This window comes from Alexandromys fortis, unplaced genomic scaffold (genome assembly GCF_014885135.2).
Source record: "Alexandromys fortis isolate MF-2015 unplaced genomic scaffold, M_Fortis_MF-2015_v1.1 scaffold_19, whole genome shotgun sequence".
Taxonomy (NCBI): domain Eukaryota; kingdom Metazoa; phylum Chordata; class Mammalia; order Rodentia; family Cricetidae; genus Alexandromys; species Alexandromys fortis.
In genome coordinates this window covers 15,907,327-15,924,933 of record NW_026067890.1, presented here as the reverse complement: position 1 = coordinate 15,924,933, position 17,607 = coordinate 15,907,327, and the positions used below count along the sequence as shown (strand labels likewise).

The following is a 17,607-nucleotide window of genomic DNA, read 5'->3' as shown; positions in this document are numbered from 1 at the left end:
AATGCCACAGTAATTAGAGAATCATCCAAGCACAGCGCTTGCCAGGGCTTCATGCCAATATCCTCGTTTCCTCTCACTGTGATATCTGTTTTGGGAGCATCCCCTCCTCCATTTCTTCCTCCCAAGAGCTAGTTCTGTCAACTTGGAATGTCCCCCCGGGGCTCTCCTTCGCACCTCTGTATTTCATGTATCTCCTGCTCTGTTCCTCTCCCAGTACCCTTATTTCTACTGAACCATCATGGGAATTTAAGAGTTTCTGAGGTAATCTCAGAATGTGCTAGCGCATGCGTGCATCCAGGACTCACCTGGAACTTCTTTAGGAAGGGCATGGGACCAAAGATCTGTTAGGCCAAGTTAAATGACACCCCCGTTGAATAGCAAGAGTAATGGCTAGATAAGTGGAAAAAAATCCAAGTTGGACTCTACAATTTTTTTGCCAAACTGCTCCAAATAGAAGCACTAAAGCTCTTCTAGGATTAGATTCCAGAAGCATTTGGTTGGCGACAACTATCATGTTTTTCAAAAGCAACATGATTTACTTTCTTTTGTGTTCTACAGGTATTGTGTATACATCATGTGTATGTATCTGGGACTCTGAAGAGGCACCATTGTGATAATAAAACTAGAAGCCTAAAATAAAAATTGAGATCAGGGTTGTAATAACTGAACATCAAGAAACTTGATATTTATTACTTGCTAAAACTTGTTTTTAAAAAGATCAATTAATTAGTTAATAAATTTGGATCTGCATGTGTAAACATATGCATATATGTGTGTGGCTGTTGCACCACCTGCACGTGCTGACTGCAGAAGGGTGTTTAGTGTCTGCCTTTATCACTCTCAGCCTGTCCCTTTGAGTAAGGGTTGGTTTTTTTTTTTTTCCCAAGCCTAGACTCACATATTTTCTGTTGTGGTTGTTCAGGTAGTCTGGAAGCTAGCAAGGCCAAAACATCTTCCTGTCTCCACCCTCCTTGGAGCTGATGTTACAGGCCTTTGAGGGGCAGTCAGATTATCAAGTGTGTGCTGGGATCTGAACTCTGATTCTCATGCTTGTAACTGCTGAGCCAGCTCTCCACCCCTCCCCCAGAACTCATCAGAATCCCTGCAAGTAACCTAAACTCAGCCATTACACTTATGAACTGTAGCAGGAGGAAACAATCACGGGAATGAACAAGGACTGACCCAGGAGATCTACTTAAACGGTAAAAACGGCGAATTGACAGGGAAGACCGTGGATGGAATCTTCTTTGGTTTGCCAACCAGCTCCCAAATAAAGAAATGGAGACATTATTCATTATGAACGTTCAGCCTTAAGTCAGGCTTGTCCCACTGGCTCTTTTAACTTAATTTAACCTGTTTCTATTCACCTGTGTTTTGCCTCAGGGCTTTCTGCCTTTCTTCCCATTCTGTAGGTCCAACTTTTCTGCTTCCTCCAAGTCTATCTGGCTGGTCTCTGGCGTCTCCTTGGCATTTCTTTTTCTTTCTTCCCCAGCCTAAATTCCTCCTACTTACTGCTCTTGCCTGGAAATTCTACCTATACCTTCTCCCTTGCTATTGGTTGTTTAGCTTTCTATTAGACCCATCTTAGGCAGGCAAGGTAAAACAGCAACACATCTTTACGTAATTAAACAAATTTTCTGTGCCAGAAGACCACAATGTTTCCATATAATCTTCCTATTCAACAATGTGAATGTGTAATTGATGGCAGGAAACAATGTTTATGTGAAGTTTGAAGGTTTTAACAATGCTTAATTGAGCTATATACTTCTTTTGAATAGATATACACCTGCAGCCACCCTGCCTGCCACTCCCACACACAGAGTTCTGAAGAAAATACCTAAAATATCAGTGGTTACTTTTGGGTGAATGATGAGACATATNNTATTTGCTCTCTTTTGTCTACACATTCTCAGTTTTCTATAAGACATATGAACAATTTCTAGGCAAATAACAGTTTCAAGAGTTTATTTCCAGATTTATTTTCCAGTCTTTGGGAAAAATGTTAGTGGTTGGAGTGTATATGAAACCTGAGAATATTTAACTATTCTTCCTTATGACTTGTTTGATTTAAGCTGAGTCGCCCATTTTAAGTGTTTGTTATTAAACAGACACTTGCCAAGTGTAAACTAAGGAGGAGACTTGGTTCTGTCAGTAGATTGCCCACATAATACAAGCAGCCAAACTAAGCAACACAGTTTGCCCTTGTGGCCAGATCTAAGTAGGACATTATAAAATATCCACTTAATATGATATTTTGAAGAATCAAATTAAATTTTCAGTTTTTCTTGAGTTACTTTTGACATTTGCTTATTTTATTCCTCAGAGCCAAGGGAATGATAAAAAGAATATCTACAGGCTTCCACAAAAAGTAACTTTTAATTGTAAAAACTCAATTTAAATGATCAAATACTGATTGAACAATTGTGTGCACGCGCAGCACTGTATCAAATATAGTTGGACATTAGAATAACCCAGGACTGCAAATATATTGAGAAAACTCAGTTTTGACAGCAAGACAGAAAGCTAATAATTATACCCTCTAACATTTATAATGTATGTAATGAGCTTCAATATAAATATATTATGTATATGTCTCATATGTAAGTGTAATAAATATGTATTTATGCATGGACATCAATATAAACAGAGAATAATACATTCAAGAGTCATGAGCAAGCAAAGGGAACAAACAAGGCAGTTAAGATAAACCTATAAAATAAGGAAAATCACTGTAACTTACCAATCTGACAAAACATTGAGGCGCAGAGTATGTAAGGAACTTTACAGATTCAATAACAAAAATATAAATCAATTCAAATTGGCCAAAGGATGGATAACTATTTCTCAAGGAAGAAATTCAGTTAGTCAACAAACTTATACAGAAATGCCCAGCTCCATTAATGAGGATAGACATGTAAGTTAAAAATACAGTTTGCCAACACCTCACCTCAGTTAGAATGGTATTATCAAAAAGAAGATAAACATCGAGTCAGGAAAGGGGTGTGTCCCATACACTGTTGGTGGCAGTGTGAATTAGGGCGGCACCGGAAGAGTGACAATGAGATTCCTCAAGAAATTAAACTAGAGCTACCATATGAGCTATAATTTCTCTTCTGGGCACATGTTCAAGGAAAAGGATACTAATAACAGTTGCGTGCCTACTCTTGTCGCTGTGTTTTGCACAATAGCTAAGATTTATAATCAACCCCGATGTCCATAAATGGACCAACAGTGTATAACCTAACGTTTCTCAGTGCTGCAGCCAAATATTTGGCAAGAAGCAATGTAAGTGCGTTTGTTCTGGCCTATAGTTTCGGAAGGGATGGCCGTTGTATCTGGGAAGGCATGGTGGAAAGGGTGTGGATCTGCAGTAGAGAAGCAGGTGTCCAGGAAGTGGCGCCAGGCTATGGAACTTCAAAACCCGTCCCACACTAATCCATTTCCTCCAGCAAAACTCCATTTGCTAAACAGTCCCAGCAGCTGGGGACCAAGTATGAAAGCTTAGGCACCTATGAGGGGCATCCACATTGAAACCACAGCAAATAGGTCAAGAAAATGCTGTTTATAGATATCCAGTTGCTTTATTCCATTAAAAAATAACGTCATCCTCTTATTTGCAGGAAAGTGGATTGGGATTGGGGACAGAATGTTGGGAGAAATAAATCAGTCACAGTGTGACCAGTTCTCCATGCCCCCTTTTTTAGGTGGACACTGCACATTCCCTCTCATAGAGGGCATTGTGTGTAGAAAAAATGCTTACTAGAAGCTGGAAGATTGGGAGCAAGGCTCATAGGATAGTGGGTACTCATAAGCAATTAAGATTAGCAAATTCTGGTTTCAGAGGAACAGCAGTTCCTGAGGTGAGTTCACAGGAATGTATTGTATATTGTAAGCGCAACTAGAAGAGTGTAGGCTGAAGTCTCCCAATGCAAAGTTATAAAGAGATGGCAATGTTATGGTCCAATTTAATTCATACATATTCCATGCATATATTGCAGTATCGTATTGTGCCCCAAGTGGTGAGAAAGTATAATCGTTACCTGTTAACCCAATTTTTTAAAGTTTTAAGGAGATGGAAGTTTTAACTAGTTTAATTTGACCTATATACACTGCAATATGTGTATTAAATTATTGCATTATTCTATAAGGTTATACAATTAAAATAATTTTTGAAAGGCTGATAAAGTTATGAAAGAAAAAGATTAACCCTAACAAATAAGGATAAAATCTTCCTTTAAGGATATAATTTTTGGCTGAGAATTAAAGTTATATTAGACATATTTGGTTATGTGAGAAAATAAAATCCAAACTAGATGAAGTAAACAGAGCCAGTGGGTTTGCAAGGGAAGGATTTCTTGCTTGGCAAGGATAGAGTCAGGGGATAACATGATGTTATTAGGTATAACTTTCCTCACTACACGGCCTTCTCTACATCAATGTTCTACCAAAGTTAACTGCAGAAACAGGCGGTTACATTTTATCACTTTATGATAGCAAAATGCCATAAACAGTGACTTAAATAAGAGAAGCTTGTTTCTCACAGTCCACAAATTTATAAGTCCGGAATTAAGGTACCAGTAGATTCAATGCCTGGTGATGGAGCCCTTCCTAGACATTATAATGCTACATAATAAGAAAATAGGAGTTTCTCCCAGGTCTCTTTTATAAACTTACTAATTCATTCATGGGGTCACCACCCCAATGACAGAGAAATCTCACAAGGATCTTCTACCACTTATTTTTTTATTGCTATGACAAAAGACCATAACCACAGGGTTGGGTGGGTATGGAGGTGGGGGAAGCTCTGGGAGGAGTTGGGGGAGGAGAAAGAATGTGATCAAAATACATTGTATGAAATTCTCTAAATAAAAATAAAACATCAAAAAGAATGCACTTAGGCTATAGTTTATCATGTTGAATTTTTAAAAACAAAAAACACACAATAAACCCCAAGGCCAAAAGAAGGAGAATTTATTTTGGCTTTTGATTCCAAAAGATGAGTCCATCGTGGCAGGGAAAACATGCCAGTGTAGGAAGCTAGGATGCTGTATCTTCCACCCACAAACAGAGAGCAGAGAGAGAACTGGAGAGGAGGTGAGGCTTTAGGCACCTGTGTACTCCTAGTGATGTACTTCTCAGTAAAACTTTGCCTCCTAAGGGTCCAGTAGCCTCTTCCGCCAGCACCAACTGGGGACCAAATGTTCAAATACCTAAGCCTATAGGGATATTTCTCAGTCAAACCACCACAGAACCTTATCTCCCAATCCAATTATTTTGGATGTAAGATTTGAAGATATGAATTGGGAAGTGGGAAAATTAGAAACATTCAGCCTGTAGCACATACACTTAGAGATACCAGATTGACTGGTCAGCTAGCTAGCATGCATACCAGAGCAAAACGAGGGACGTGATTGGAGAATTCCAGCAGGATCGGACAATACTAAAGACCTATGGGTCTTGCCACTCCTCTCAAATGCAAAAGAAAGGACAGAGAATTGGGGAAAATACCTAGACAAATATAATCCTTACCAAATTTGATTTAACTGGATAGCGTGTTATGTGAGGACAAGGCATTTTTGAGTACATGAAAGAGCTTGAACCATGATGTAAAAGCAGGAAAATCAAGGAATAGATTGCCAGGTTCCTGTGGGGTACGAAGTAATTATGTTTTAGTTATTATAATCTTTGAATTATTGTACTTTCATAAATCTATTTTCCTTTACTGAGAACTTTATATTTGGACATATTTACATATAATATTTACATATGATATTTACATATCATACACATTTGGTGCAAATTCAACATCTTGAAATTTTACTTTATAATTGAAAAACAAAATATCACATATATTTAGGTTTAGAAATATGACATCTTTATATACGCTTACATTAGGAAATGGCTACATCACCTCAGCAATATATTTTTGTGTGTGTGAGATAAAAACACCAAAAACGTACTCTCAACAATGTATCATAATATAGATGATAAATAATGGATCTCTTGAACTTGCTTCTTCTAAGGAAAACTTTACGATTTTGACAAGCAACTCCCAACCCCTCCTAGCCTCTGGGATAATTTTTCTCTCCATTCTTTAAGTTTGACATTGTTATACTTTCTAAGTAAATCAAGTAGTATTCATGCTGAAAATAATTTATTTTAGTCACTAATTTATTTTATTTATTTATTCATTTGTTTTAACTAATTTATTTTAGCCCAAGTTCACCTGCATTGTCACAAAAAAAATCATTTTTTTAAAGACCAGTGGCATACCATTGGGTAAATGCAAACTTTATCTGATTATCCATTGGATAGACATGTAGATAGTTTGTGTTTCTTAGTTATCGTGAATGATACAAGGAGCGTGGCATTGCAGTGCTCTGTTTGGCGTTCTGATTTCAGTTCCCTTGGATATAATTTAGAAGTGAGGTCTGGATCACATGACACCTCCACAGGGTTCTCCATGGTGAATAAATCAATTTGCACTCTCACCAAGAATACATAAAGTTTCCCTTCCTCCATGTCTTTACCAATTCTTCTTATTGTTTATGGTTTCAATAATAACTATCCTAACAGATGTGAACTGATAAGTCATTGGGATTTTACTCTGTATTTTTGTAGTGATTTGTTATGTGGAGCATTTTGGCAAACACTTTCTGGTTATTAGTGTTTTGACTGGAGAACTGCCTAGTCTCTTGTCCATTTTAACTCTGATGGTTTTGTTTTTGAACCTTTAGTCTTGAGTTGATTTTTGCAAAGTGGTTAGTCAGTTTTCCTAGCACATTACTGAGAGAGTCCTTTCTTCGTTGTTTGTTGAAATCAATTGACCACAAATGTGTAGGTCTGTTTCTTAGCTCCCTGCTTTGTTTAGTGGAATATGTGTCTAGATTTATGTTGGTACTATACTGGTTTGTTAACTAAAATATCATGGCATATTTAAACAATCACTGAAACTGCTAAAATGTTAGTAAGAATTTAAAGATGACATAGATAAATGGAAAGATAGAAATATATTTCTGGACAGAAAAATATTGTTCTTAAAATGTCCATACAACACAAAGAAAATATTTATCAAAACTCCAAAGATATTTTCTCAGAAATAGAAAAAAGAATGATAAAATTTTTATGAAACTATAAAATATCATGGATAGCCAAAGTACCTTTGAACCATAAAGAGCTAATAGAGTTACCACATTACCTGGTTTTAAATCCTTGTAATGGTTTGAATGTGATGTAAACTTTCTATTTGAAGTATATCTCATGATAAACACTTCTGCGAAACAACACATTAAATTGTCAGCATCAACACTCAGCTTTAATTTCTGTTTTATAGATCTGAATAACTATTGATTTGTCTTAGGATAGTGCTTTCTTAAACTTTTGTCAAAAGTAAATTTTAGTTCACTGAAAGTAGAATTTGATTTTAAGCTCTTAGAACATTGCCTGTTTTGAGGAAATGATTAATAAATATATGTGGATGTTTCCATGAATTTGTAACAGTAATCGTAAAACCATCTATCACTTTTAAAAGCCGATTTGGACCAGATGTTTGTTTGTTCCTTGGCACAGCCGTGCCTGGATGTGAATTCATTTTATGATTCACAGAGTCCCCAAGGGCCCGTGGTGATAGGATTGAAACCAGGCCAATTGATGTTTTAATCCTTTCTGTCCTTCAGGAAGAAATGGAATTAAAAACTAAGTTTCTGTTGTTCAGAGTTTGTTGCACTGAGCTAAGATTATAGATAGAAAGTAGAATTAGATTTTTGCTAAATGGATTTATAATCTAAATTAGATATACAGGATAGTGACCTTGGCAAACAAAAGGTAGAAGTGGCAACTTGGTGAAAAGTCAGCAGAAACTGCAGAAGTTCAGAGATGATGGCTAGCTTGTGAGTGGTGTTTGCTGATCTTTACGTGGGTGTCGGCCTGCAAGGTCACGGTGCTGGATCTGTCTTAATCTCAGTGCATAACTCCACACACGGCACCTTGTTTACTCTGTATTTCTTCAAGATAGCTCGTATTTCACAGTGCACTTCAAACTGATAAATAATAAAAAGATTGCTCGGTACAATAGGTCTTTATGGTTTTGACCAGTTGATAGTAAATTATTAAATGATAATTTCATACATGTTAGCTAACATGAGCCAGTAATCGTTAATGTGAGTCTACACATTTTGTATGATATTGAGTATGCCTTATAAGAGAGAAAACAGAAGGCCCCCCCCAAAGTCTTAGATTTCATGCAAAAGAGCCACACATCTCCTTTCCTCCTCAGTGAATCCTTAATGAAGGGGTATTCTTGGGGACCCTGGATTAGAGACCTAAAAGCCAGTCCTGATTGTAATCACAATGTAGCAGTTAGTGTAGAGATGTAGATCGTTTGTTTAAGCAATATATGTTTCAGTGCTAGGAGCCAGATTCAGGGCTTCATGCACATTATATAAGCACTTCACCACTGAACTACACCTACACTCAGTCCTAATAAACTCAGAATACACAAAAGTAGTTGGAAAAGCTGAGCACCATGGTACACACCTTTCAGCCCAGCACTTAGGACACAGAAGCAGGAGGCTCTCTGTGAGTTCAAGGCCAGTTTGGACCACACATGGACTATACATGGCCAGGGCTATGTATAGAAAAAAGTCTGTCTCAAAACAAAACAACAGCAAAAAAGTCCTTGGGAAAGGCTGCCTGAGGTTAGACTGAAATATGTAATTGAGTGGATTTGATGACAAGTGAGTTTGGGAGTTATCTCAAGGACAGTGATGATGACATGGGAACAAGAAAGTTGTCAGGGATGAATGAGATAAATGTCTGAAGTATAGCTGGGTAGCATAAGACATAATCCATGCAGTCATGGTGTTTGACAAAGGTTCAATGTGAAGTCATCCTTTCAACTTCAGTGACAGAATGTGCTTACCAAAATAACAGGCATGTACGAGATGGAGAACACATTGACTCATGTCCAGAAGAAGACCAATCAATATACTGCTCACTTCTCCCTGCTCTAACAGACTTTGAGGACAAAATCTTCAGCCTTCATCAGAAGAACGCCATCAACTCCTCTCTTGCTGCACATCCATGACCTCAGTCACAATAAACCATGGAAAATGGCACTAATTCCTGGTTTTCTGTTGTATACTAACCTCAGCTGATCCTACACCAATGCAGCTGTATCCTGAATCAGCATAATTTAATTATGACAGAGGAAATACTTTTTAAAATTAAGACCAAATCAGAGTGTTTGCCACCACACTAAGATTATTGAACACAGTCAGCTAAGCCTGTCTCTACTCATCACTCCCTGTGATCAGATCTCTCGTCCCCTACATGTCCTTGGCATCCTCTTAAATAGTGAGGTGTGGTAATATATGCTTGCAATTTCTCCTACATGTCCTAGGACATAGAAGGTACCTAGGACATATCTGGTGAAAGACGAATAAATAAGATTTCATGATAAACATATATGAGTATAAGAATGATCACACTGAGTTTTGAGAATATGCTTGAGATTATAACATATGACAAACCATTAATTAGTATATTTATCTCGAAGGAAAATTTATTTGCCATCAGTTCTGTGGTTTAAAACCGCTTTGAAAATAGTTACTTGAAAAAAAAGATATAGTTTGAGTTCTGCTGTGAAAGCAGTAAAATTTCCTATTTTTATTTTTTGTGTGTGTTTGTGGGTTATGACATATGTATCACGGAGACCAGAAGAAGGTATCAATCAGATCCCCTGGAACTGGAGTTACAGGAAGTTATGAGTAGTCAGGTGTGGTGCTTGGATTTGAACTCAAGTCTTCTAAAAGAGCGGCAAGTGCTCTTAACCATGGAGCCATCGTTCCATCTTGACAGTAAAATATTCTAAGTTTACTGGTTCATGCTTGCATAGAGGGCAGTTAATAAAAATGCCATTATGTCTAAATCTTCCCAATCCTATTTATATTGAGAAACAGTGCTATACACTCAAGTCAAATTTTTTGTTGGTGGTGTTTAAGATAGAGGTATCATCATAATTTCCTTGATGAAAATCTATACATTTACATTTAGAAGTCCTAAGTGAGCATGTTCACAGAGAAGGATGAGGGCTGGTGAGTAAATCCGTGCTGTTTAGCAGGAGGAAGTGTGGTGCACACAATGACTCTCTTCCGACTGGTTAATGCTCAGAGGTTCTGCTTCTTCAGGTTGACAGGCTGGACGTGGAAGGCTTGTTTAGCAACATTGAATCCGTCCACCAGATATCTGCCAAGCTACTGTCCTTGTTGGAAGAGGCCACAACAGACGTGGAACCGGCCATGCAAGTAATCGGTATGTTTGTTCTTTCTTGAACTCTACAGTACAACAGGAAACAGTATTTTAATAACCCCCTGGTACTTTGGTTTTATGTTTCTGACGCACAAAGCTTCCCAGGAGATATATAAATGCCGAGTCTGCCTTCAGGTTCATTGTAATTACACAAACTCCACGTTTATCTCCAAATGGGTTTATAGCCATTTGCCGAGGTCCCTCAGTAGCACTGAACACAGACAGAATTCGCTTTTTAGTTTTCACCCTTTCAATCTCTCTGCTTTCCAGATGGTCTTTCAATTTGTTTTATGGCTGGAACTTCTTTGGTCCTTAAAAAATTAAATATTTTAATAGCTATTCTGATTTCAATCTCAATGGATTTTTTAATCTTAAATTTATAAATTTACTGATTTTAGAACTATAAATACTTTACATACAAAGTATGTGATCTCCAAAGAACTTAGACACCATCTATATTTTCAATTTTCCACTTTACTCTTTTTTCTCTTATTTTTAACTTTTTTCGTTGATTCTTTATGGATTTCACATCATGCAATCCTGATACAACTCATCTCCCTCTGCTTGCTTCTTTTAGCTGCCCTTACAGCCTCTCCCCAAAATAAAATTTAAAAATATAAACAAAAAAAATACCCAAATGGTCTCAGCTTGGAAGCTGTAATGTGACAGAGAGAGTCATGGTGTACCCATTTAGTCCATACATCTTTACTTGTAAGTGTTCATTTCAGCAAGCCATTGGTCTGGCTCCAGGCCTCTGGTTTCTTCTACATTTGGATGCTGAAATTCCTCTTGGGTATCCTGTTGTTGCTTTTGTCATGGAGATCCTGGAACTTTGGTGATGTGGGAGTGTCATATCAATCTGTTGATTTCATTGGCTGAGCAATAAAGAAACTGCTTGGCTGGCCCTCATAGGTTAAAGCATAGATGGGAGGAGAAAACAGAATAGGATGCTGGGCGGAAGAGGAAGTGAGGTCAGACTCTGCTCTGCTCCCAGAGAGACTCGACAGCTCTGCGCTCTGAAGCAGAGACGCCATGCTCAGCTCTGCCAGATAGACACAATAGCTCTGCGCTCTGAGGCCAGGATGGACGTAGGCTAGACTCTTCCCGGTAAGCGCACCTTGGGGTGCTTACACACATCATTAGAAATGGGCTAGTCCAGGTGCGAGAATTAGCCTGTAAGGGTTAGAGTTCATGGGCCAAGCAGTTCTTAAATGAATACAGTTTGTGTGTTGTTATTTTGGGTATGAGCTAGCCAAGCGGCCGGGGTGTTGGGGACGTAGCCCCGCCGCTTCCATATTTCAACACTTTGGATCTGCAGGTCTGGCCCCTTCACATGCTCCATGTGTGTATACATACATATATGTGTGTATCTATACATTTATAGTTTTTATTCTGACAAGGGTTTTTTTTGTTGTTGTTGTTTTTGTTTTTCGAGACTGGGTTTCTCTGTGGCTTTGGAGCCTGTCCTGAAACTAGCTCTGTAGACCAGGCTGGTCTCGAACTCACAGAGATCCGCCTGCCTCTGCCTCCCGAGTGCTGGGATTAAAGGCGTGCGCCACCATCGCCCGGCTTTGACAAGGGTTTTAAAAAAGAACTACAGAGAATATTACATGACAAATATTCAGCTTAGAGTCTATTCTCTTAATGTCTTCAGCATTGCAGATAACTACTTGAAGGAGTTTTATGTGTCAATACACAGTGCTGTGTAGCTTATGAATTCCTTTTAAAAATGATCATTTTGTAATTTTACATTTATTGCATGTTACAAAAGTATTAGAACAACTGAGGATCTATAGGGTAAAGATGAAGGATTGCTTGTATGCTTTTCCAAACCCATTGTCACTCCTGCAAGTGATCATTGCTGTTAATCTTTACAGAATGTCCCTTTGACACACACACACACTATCTTTATTGAATCCTCTTTTTTGTAGATATTAAAGTTATCGTTATAAAGGAACAAAATTATATTTATTTAGTATCTATACGGGTCCAAAATTCAGGGAGCAAGCTGATATTATGAAAAGGCGAATGAAAGGATTCAGTCAGGTTTCAATTCTATCCTTCCTTGTGGTTCAACATCCCCAACAAACAGTGATAATGTTTTCTTTCTCCGAGACTGTACACATCTTCCCGTTAGCAGAGATTCCCTAGCCATTCATCAGTTCATCCTCTGAATAGGTCTGGACAGCAGCATGCTTACAGAGGACGGTGCTGTGTGGTTCTGTTGGGCAGAGTGAAGTGGAAAAGATCCCCTCTGCCCCTCCTAAACTCACAGGGAACTCTCTCCTTGAAGTGAAGGTGTGTGTCTGATCCGCATCAGAGTGCTTTTGTGCTGCTACAATCCCTTAACACAGTATACAAGATACTGTATACATGTAAAGTTATTCATTATGTTTTGAGAAGTATGATCCACGTTGGGCCAAGATGTTCTTTGGAACTTTCTTTCCATTTAGCACTAATAGAAAATAGCAACACATTTAGAAAATGGTAAGGGATTAAGCTAATGTGAAGGGCTATTTGGAGGAGTAGGGAATACATCTTGGGAGGGTACTGAAGACAAATTTGAAATTCAGGTAATTCAACTTTGAATGTCATCTCTTCCACGACCTTGACTGGGTGAAATGGTGCACCGCAGTAAACTGGAATGCAGCCTATTTCCTTTCCTGGCACTTTGGTGTGCCGCATGCAGGGTGCCGGCTAATACAGTGAGGACACACGGACCTGAGGAGCTAGAAACGGCCCCGAATTGATCTGGTGGCCCTTAGAGGTGTATTTGAGGCTGCAAACCCTTCCATCCTCACCGGGTACAGCAGCTAGTTGTGCCATGGCCTGTGCTGTGTGGCATACACTATGGACCCTGAGAAACACGAGGCCATCAGAATGTCTATTGGCAGAGTTGGTGAGATGTGCAGGGATTTCCAATTAGATGTGAATGAAATGTGTGCGGGCAACAGAGGCTGGCAGCTTTGCGTGGGCGCTTCTGCCTGTTCCTGCAGCAGCAGTCAGGACACTTGTTGTATGTTAGGTATCTTGTAGCACGATTCTAATTGGTATTAGTAATAAAAATTAGAGTCAGCTATCAGAAGTTGAACGCTGAAGGATCGGAAAAGTGGAACGGCCAGTCCCTAGAGTTCTTATCTCTGCCAATGCTCAGACCAAAGGGGGGATCCTGTCCTCAGACTGCCTCCAAGACTGACTGCCTCAAACTTGCTGGACTTCTCAGACTTCATTGAGCTCCTGTCTCCTCCCACCTTATATTCCTCTCTCAACCCATCCATATTACTCCTGTCTCCGTCTCACTAGTACTGGGATTAAAGGCATGGGATCCTAAGTGCTGGGATGAATTCCCTTTGTGTGAACTATGTTTCTCTTTTAGAATGGATCAAATGTGTAGCCCAGGGTGGCCTTGAGTTAACAGAGATCCATCTGTCCCCCCCCCAAGTCCTGGGATTAAAGATGTGTGTTACTACTGCCTGGCCTCTAGTGGCTTCGCTTTGCACTCTGATCTTCAGGCAAGCTTTATTTGTTAAAATACAAAAAAATATCACTACAATATCCAACCCTCCTGTTATTATTTGGTTATGCTTACTATAATTGTGCAATAAACCCTTCAGATATAAAGACTCATTGTAGTCACATAATGTAGGTATTGCTTTTTCTGCTTCTCAAGAAAGTTGGTGATGAACATATGAAAATCAGAATGTTTATCCTGTATACCACACAGACCTTAACATAGTCATCACTAAACAAAACTAACCAGGAGACAGATACCTGCTGAAGAAGCAGCAACATTCACGGGAGAAAACATTAGTCATCGTTTTAAAAAGATTGATCAAGACAGGTGATAGTACACGCAGAGCTGCTCAAAGCGTGTTTACAAACCATCCCAAAGATTGTTCACGTACATCAGATAACAGCTGCTCTCCACTGATTTCTGGCAAATTTATTTCCAAAGTTCCTTGATCCTATAAAGCATATAAAAACAATGGCTACTAGTGAGGTGACACATCAATAAAGGTTTTGATGGGTGTGTCAGTTAATAGAGAAAACAAATATGGAATGTCAGTTCATTCTAGTAATAAATAATTTTTTAAATATTGCAGAACCAGAAATGAATTTGGGGGAATTTATTATTCAAAAATTGATTGACCTCATTGTAAGTATTACTATAGCCACATCTTAAAAAAACAGTATTGTAGGAGTTGAAGGGATGAATTAGCAGTTAAGGGCACACATTGCTTTTGCAGATGAATTACATTTCACTCATGTTCACAAGCACTGGTAACTTCAACTTCACCATCCCTACAATGGCTGTGGGCTGGTTTGTGAAGAGGCCTATGGAGTAGCATTGCAGTGTTTTAATTAAGCTATTCAGCAAACAGAAAAATTGGCTTCAGATTTTTGATGTCTACAGGTTGCAATTACAAAACTATATTATAAACAGAAAGGCAGTCGAATTTGCCCTTACCAAAACAAAGAATGAGCTTGGAATTAAACAATAAGAACGCATGTTGTATAAAATATTTTTGAAATTCTGTAAATGAACTTTCGAACACTTGACTCGTGAAAAGAAGCTTTGGAAGGAACACTTCTAGTTTATTTCATTTCACCTTTTAGGTTGGGTCTCATTCCATAGCCCATGATGGCCTGGCAATCATTACGATCCCCCTGTCTCATCCCCTGAATGTTGGGATCACATTCATGAGCCACCATGCTTGGCTTGATGTTCTTCTTTAACATGCTAAAATTATATTTTGCACTAGATTTTACAATATCACACTTTGAAAAATCATAGATAGAAAAAAATTAGTAAGTTTTTTCACTTATAAAAAGAAAGAAAAGAATCCAAACAAAGGTAAAAGACAGAAATTTCAGAAGTATTTCAGCTCAAATAAATACACCTTTAAATAGGGTATGTATATACAATTGGAATTTTGACATCTTCCATTTATCAGAATATTCTGAGCTTATTGGATGTTTCTATATTTACAAAATATTTTCCGATTTTAAAGTTCACTCACGAATTTGGCAGGTTTAGTCTGAATCAACTCCATGGGTGAACACTTGGTGTACAGACACAAGAATGAGGAGCAGAGTTGGAAATCCTCAATACCCGTGAAAAAGTCAGTGCAAACCAGTGTTCTGTGGTGAACATGAGAGCCACAAGGGCTGCTGGGGCTTGCTGACTGCCAGTCTATCTGGAAAATAAGCAGCACCAGGATCAGTGAAAGACCCTATCGCAAAAAAATAAGGAAGAGAGCAATAGAAGGCACCTAGTGTCCTCTTCGTCAGATCTCCACGTACACATGGACATGTTCACACACCTTCATGCACACTTGCAAATATGCACACCACACACACACACACACACAGACACACATACTACGAAATAAATGCATACAAACATAAAGTCAGTATTAACTTATAATCAATACAACTCAATGAATATCAACAAACAACAAAAAATATTGATATAAATAAATGGGAATAAAAACCAGCTCTCCAGTAGATCTCAATGTATAAAGACAGAAGTAAAGGAAAAATACAAAAATCCACGAGCAGGCAACCATCATCATTATAACTGCTTCATATAAAATCCACTAGTAAATGTGACATACTGGGTGCAAGTTAGAGAACTGTAGATGGGAGTTTCTGTCCTGCCTGGTCTGGCAGCCATTTAGTCCCAAAGAAACACACAGAGGCTTATATTAATGATAAGTTTATAAATTGTTTGGCCTGTTAGCTCAGAATTATTATTATCTAGCTCTTACAACTTAAATTAAGCCATAATTCTTATCTATATTTAACCATGTTGCTTGCTACCTTTTCTCAGTGCAGCATTTTCATCTTGCTCCCTCTGCTTCTGGGTGATGACTACAGACTGAATTCTTCTTCCCAGAATTCTCTTAGTCTAGTTGCCCCCATACTTCCTGCCTAGCTCCTGGCCAATCAGTGTTTTATTAAACCAATACGAGTGACAAATCCTAGAGCATTATCCTATAGCAGAGAACACAGATTTCAAAGTCTCAAGGTTTGTCGACCAGTAATTTCTGACATCAGAAAGAAGCATGGTAACCTTCTAGCAAGAAACGTACTTTAGCCGGGCGATGGTGGCACACGCCTTTACCCCAGCACTCGGGAGGCAGAGGCAGGCAGATCTCTGTGAGTTCGAGACCAGCCTGGTCTACAGAGCTAGTTCCAGGACAGGCTCCAAAACCACAGAGAAACCCTGTCTCGAAAAAAAAAAAAAACAAAAAAAAAAAAAAACCAAAAAAAAAAAAAAAAAATGTACTTTAATCAATTGATCAAGGCCAAGAACAGTGGGAATATCAGCCTCACATCACAAACCTTTTGCATTGTGCAGAAGAAAGCATTCAACATATCCAAAAAATATCTTGATGATAGAAACAGATCAGTTTCCTTTTACTGACAGTTACATTGTAGTTATCTGCTACAGTAACATAGGGAAACTGTGTACAGAATGTTTGGAAACTGTATTACCTCTGCACTTACTTTATTAGTATGAAATATCAATTCAAATTTTAAAAGACAACACAGTTTACAGAGATCATTCAATTAAAGATGCTTATACTTCCAAATTTTCTAGTCATGACTGGAAAGATTACAAAAATATTTCAGAAAATTAAAACAATAAAAGTGTAATTTTAAAAGTGTCAGTTGGAGCTTTGCTCTCAGGACCCCTCACCTTTGGTTTCTGAGCTGGCCTTGTGATGCTAATAAAAGAAGCCAAAGTGATATTTCATAACTGTATGGTGAGATCTATTCCATGATCATAAAGAGAGAAGCTCAAACGACCCAGTCATTCCGAGAAACATAGGGATGACCTTAGACAGGTGAGCACGGTCCTCCCTGCCACTGCGGCTCAGCTGACTGTAAAAGCGTAAGTTTGTCAGCACCACAGAGAGATGAGCCATCTAGTGAAACTGCCCAGCCCTCATCCCAAGGATGAGAGCAATGAGTTGTTTTCAATTGTTTAAGTTTGGGGATGATGTTTTTGCATAACAGTAGTTAATTCCTACAGAACCCCAGAGAAAAACTATTTCAGCTCAAATGCTGAGGAAAGTTTGATTTAGAATGTAGTGTTTGGACTTGAACTTGACTAATTCAGAAGGGTAGCAATTACATTAAAAAGGCCATCTTTTTTTTCCTTCTTTCTTCCTTTCTTTCTTTCTTTTTTTCTTTCTTTCTTTCAATTTTTTTGAGACAGGGTTTCTCTGTAGCTTTGGTGTTGGTCCTGGAACTAGCTCTTGTAGACCAGGCTGGCCTCGAACTCTCAGA

At 38.4% G+C, this 17,607-nt stretch overlaps 1 protein-coding gene across 2 annotated transcripts in view; it reads left to right on the top strand.

Moving 5' to 3' along the window:
* Arhgef38 (Rho guanine nucleotide exchange factor 38) overlaps window positions 1–17,607 on the top strand; it is a 95,206-nt gene that overhangs the window by 34,432 nt on the left and 43,167 nt on the right. For both annotated transcript variants that reach the window (XM_050165672.1, XM_050164895.1), the window contains exon 3: window positions 10,188–10,311. In XM_050165672.1, coding sequence (XP_050021629.1) covers window positions 10,188–10,311 — 124 coding nt within the window. The remainder of the gene's footprint in view (window positions 1–10,187; window positions 10,312–17,607) is intronic.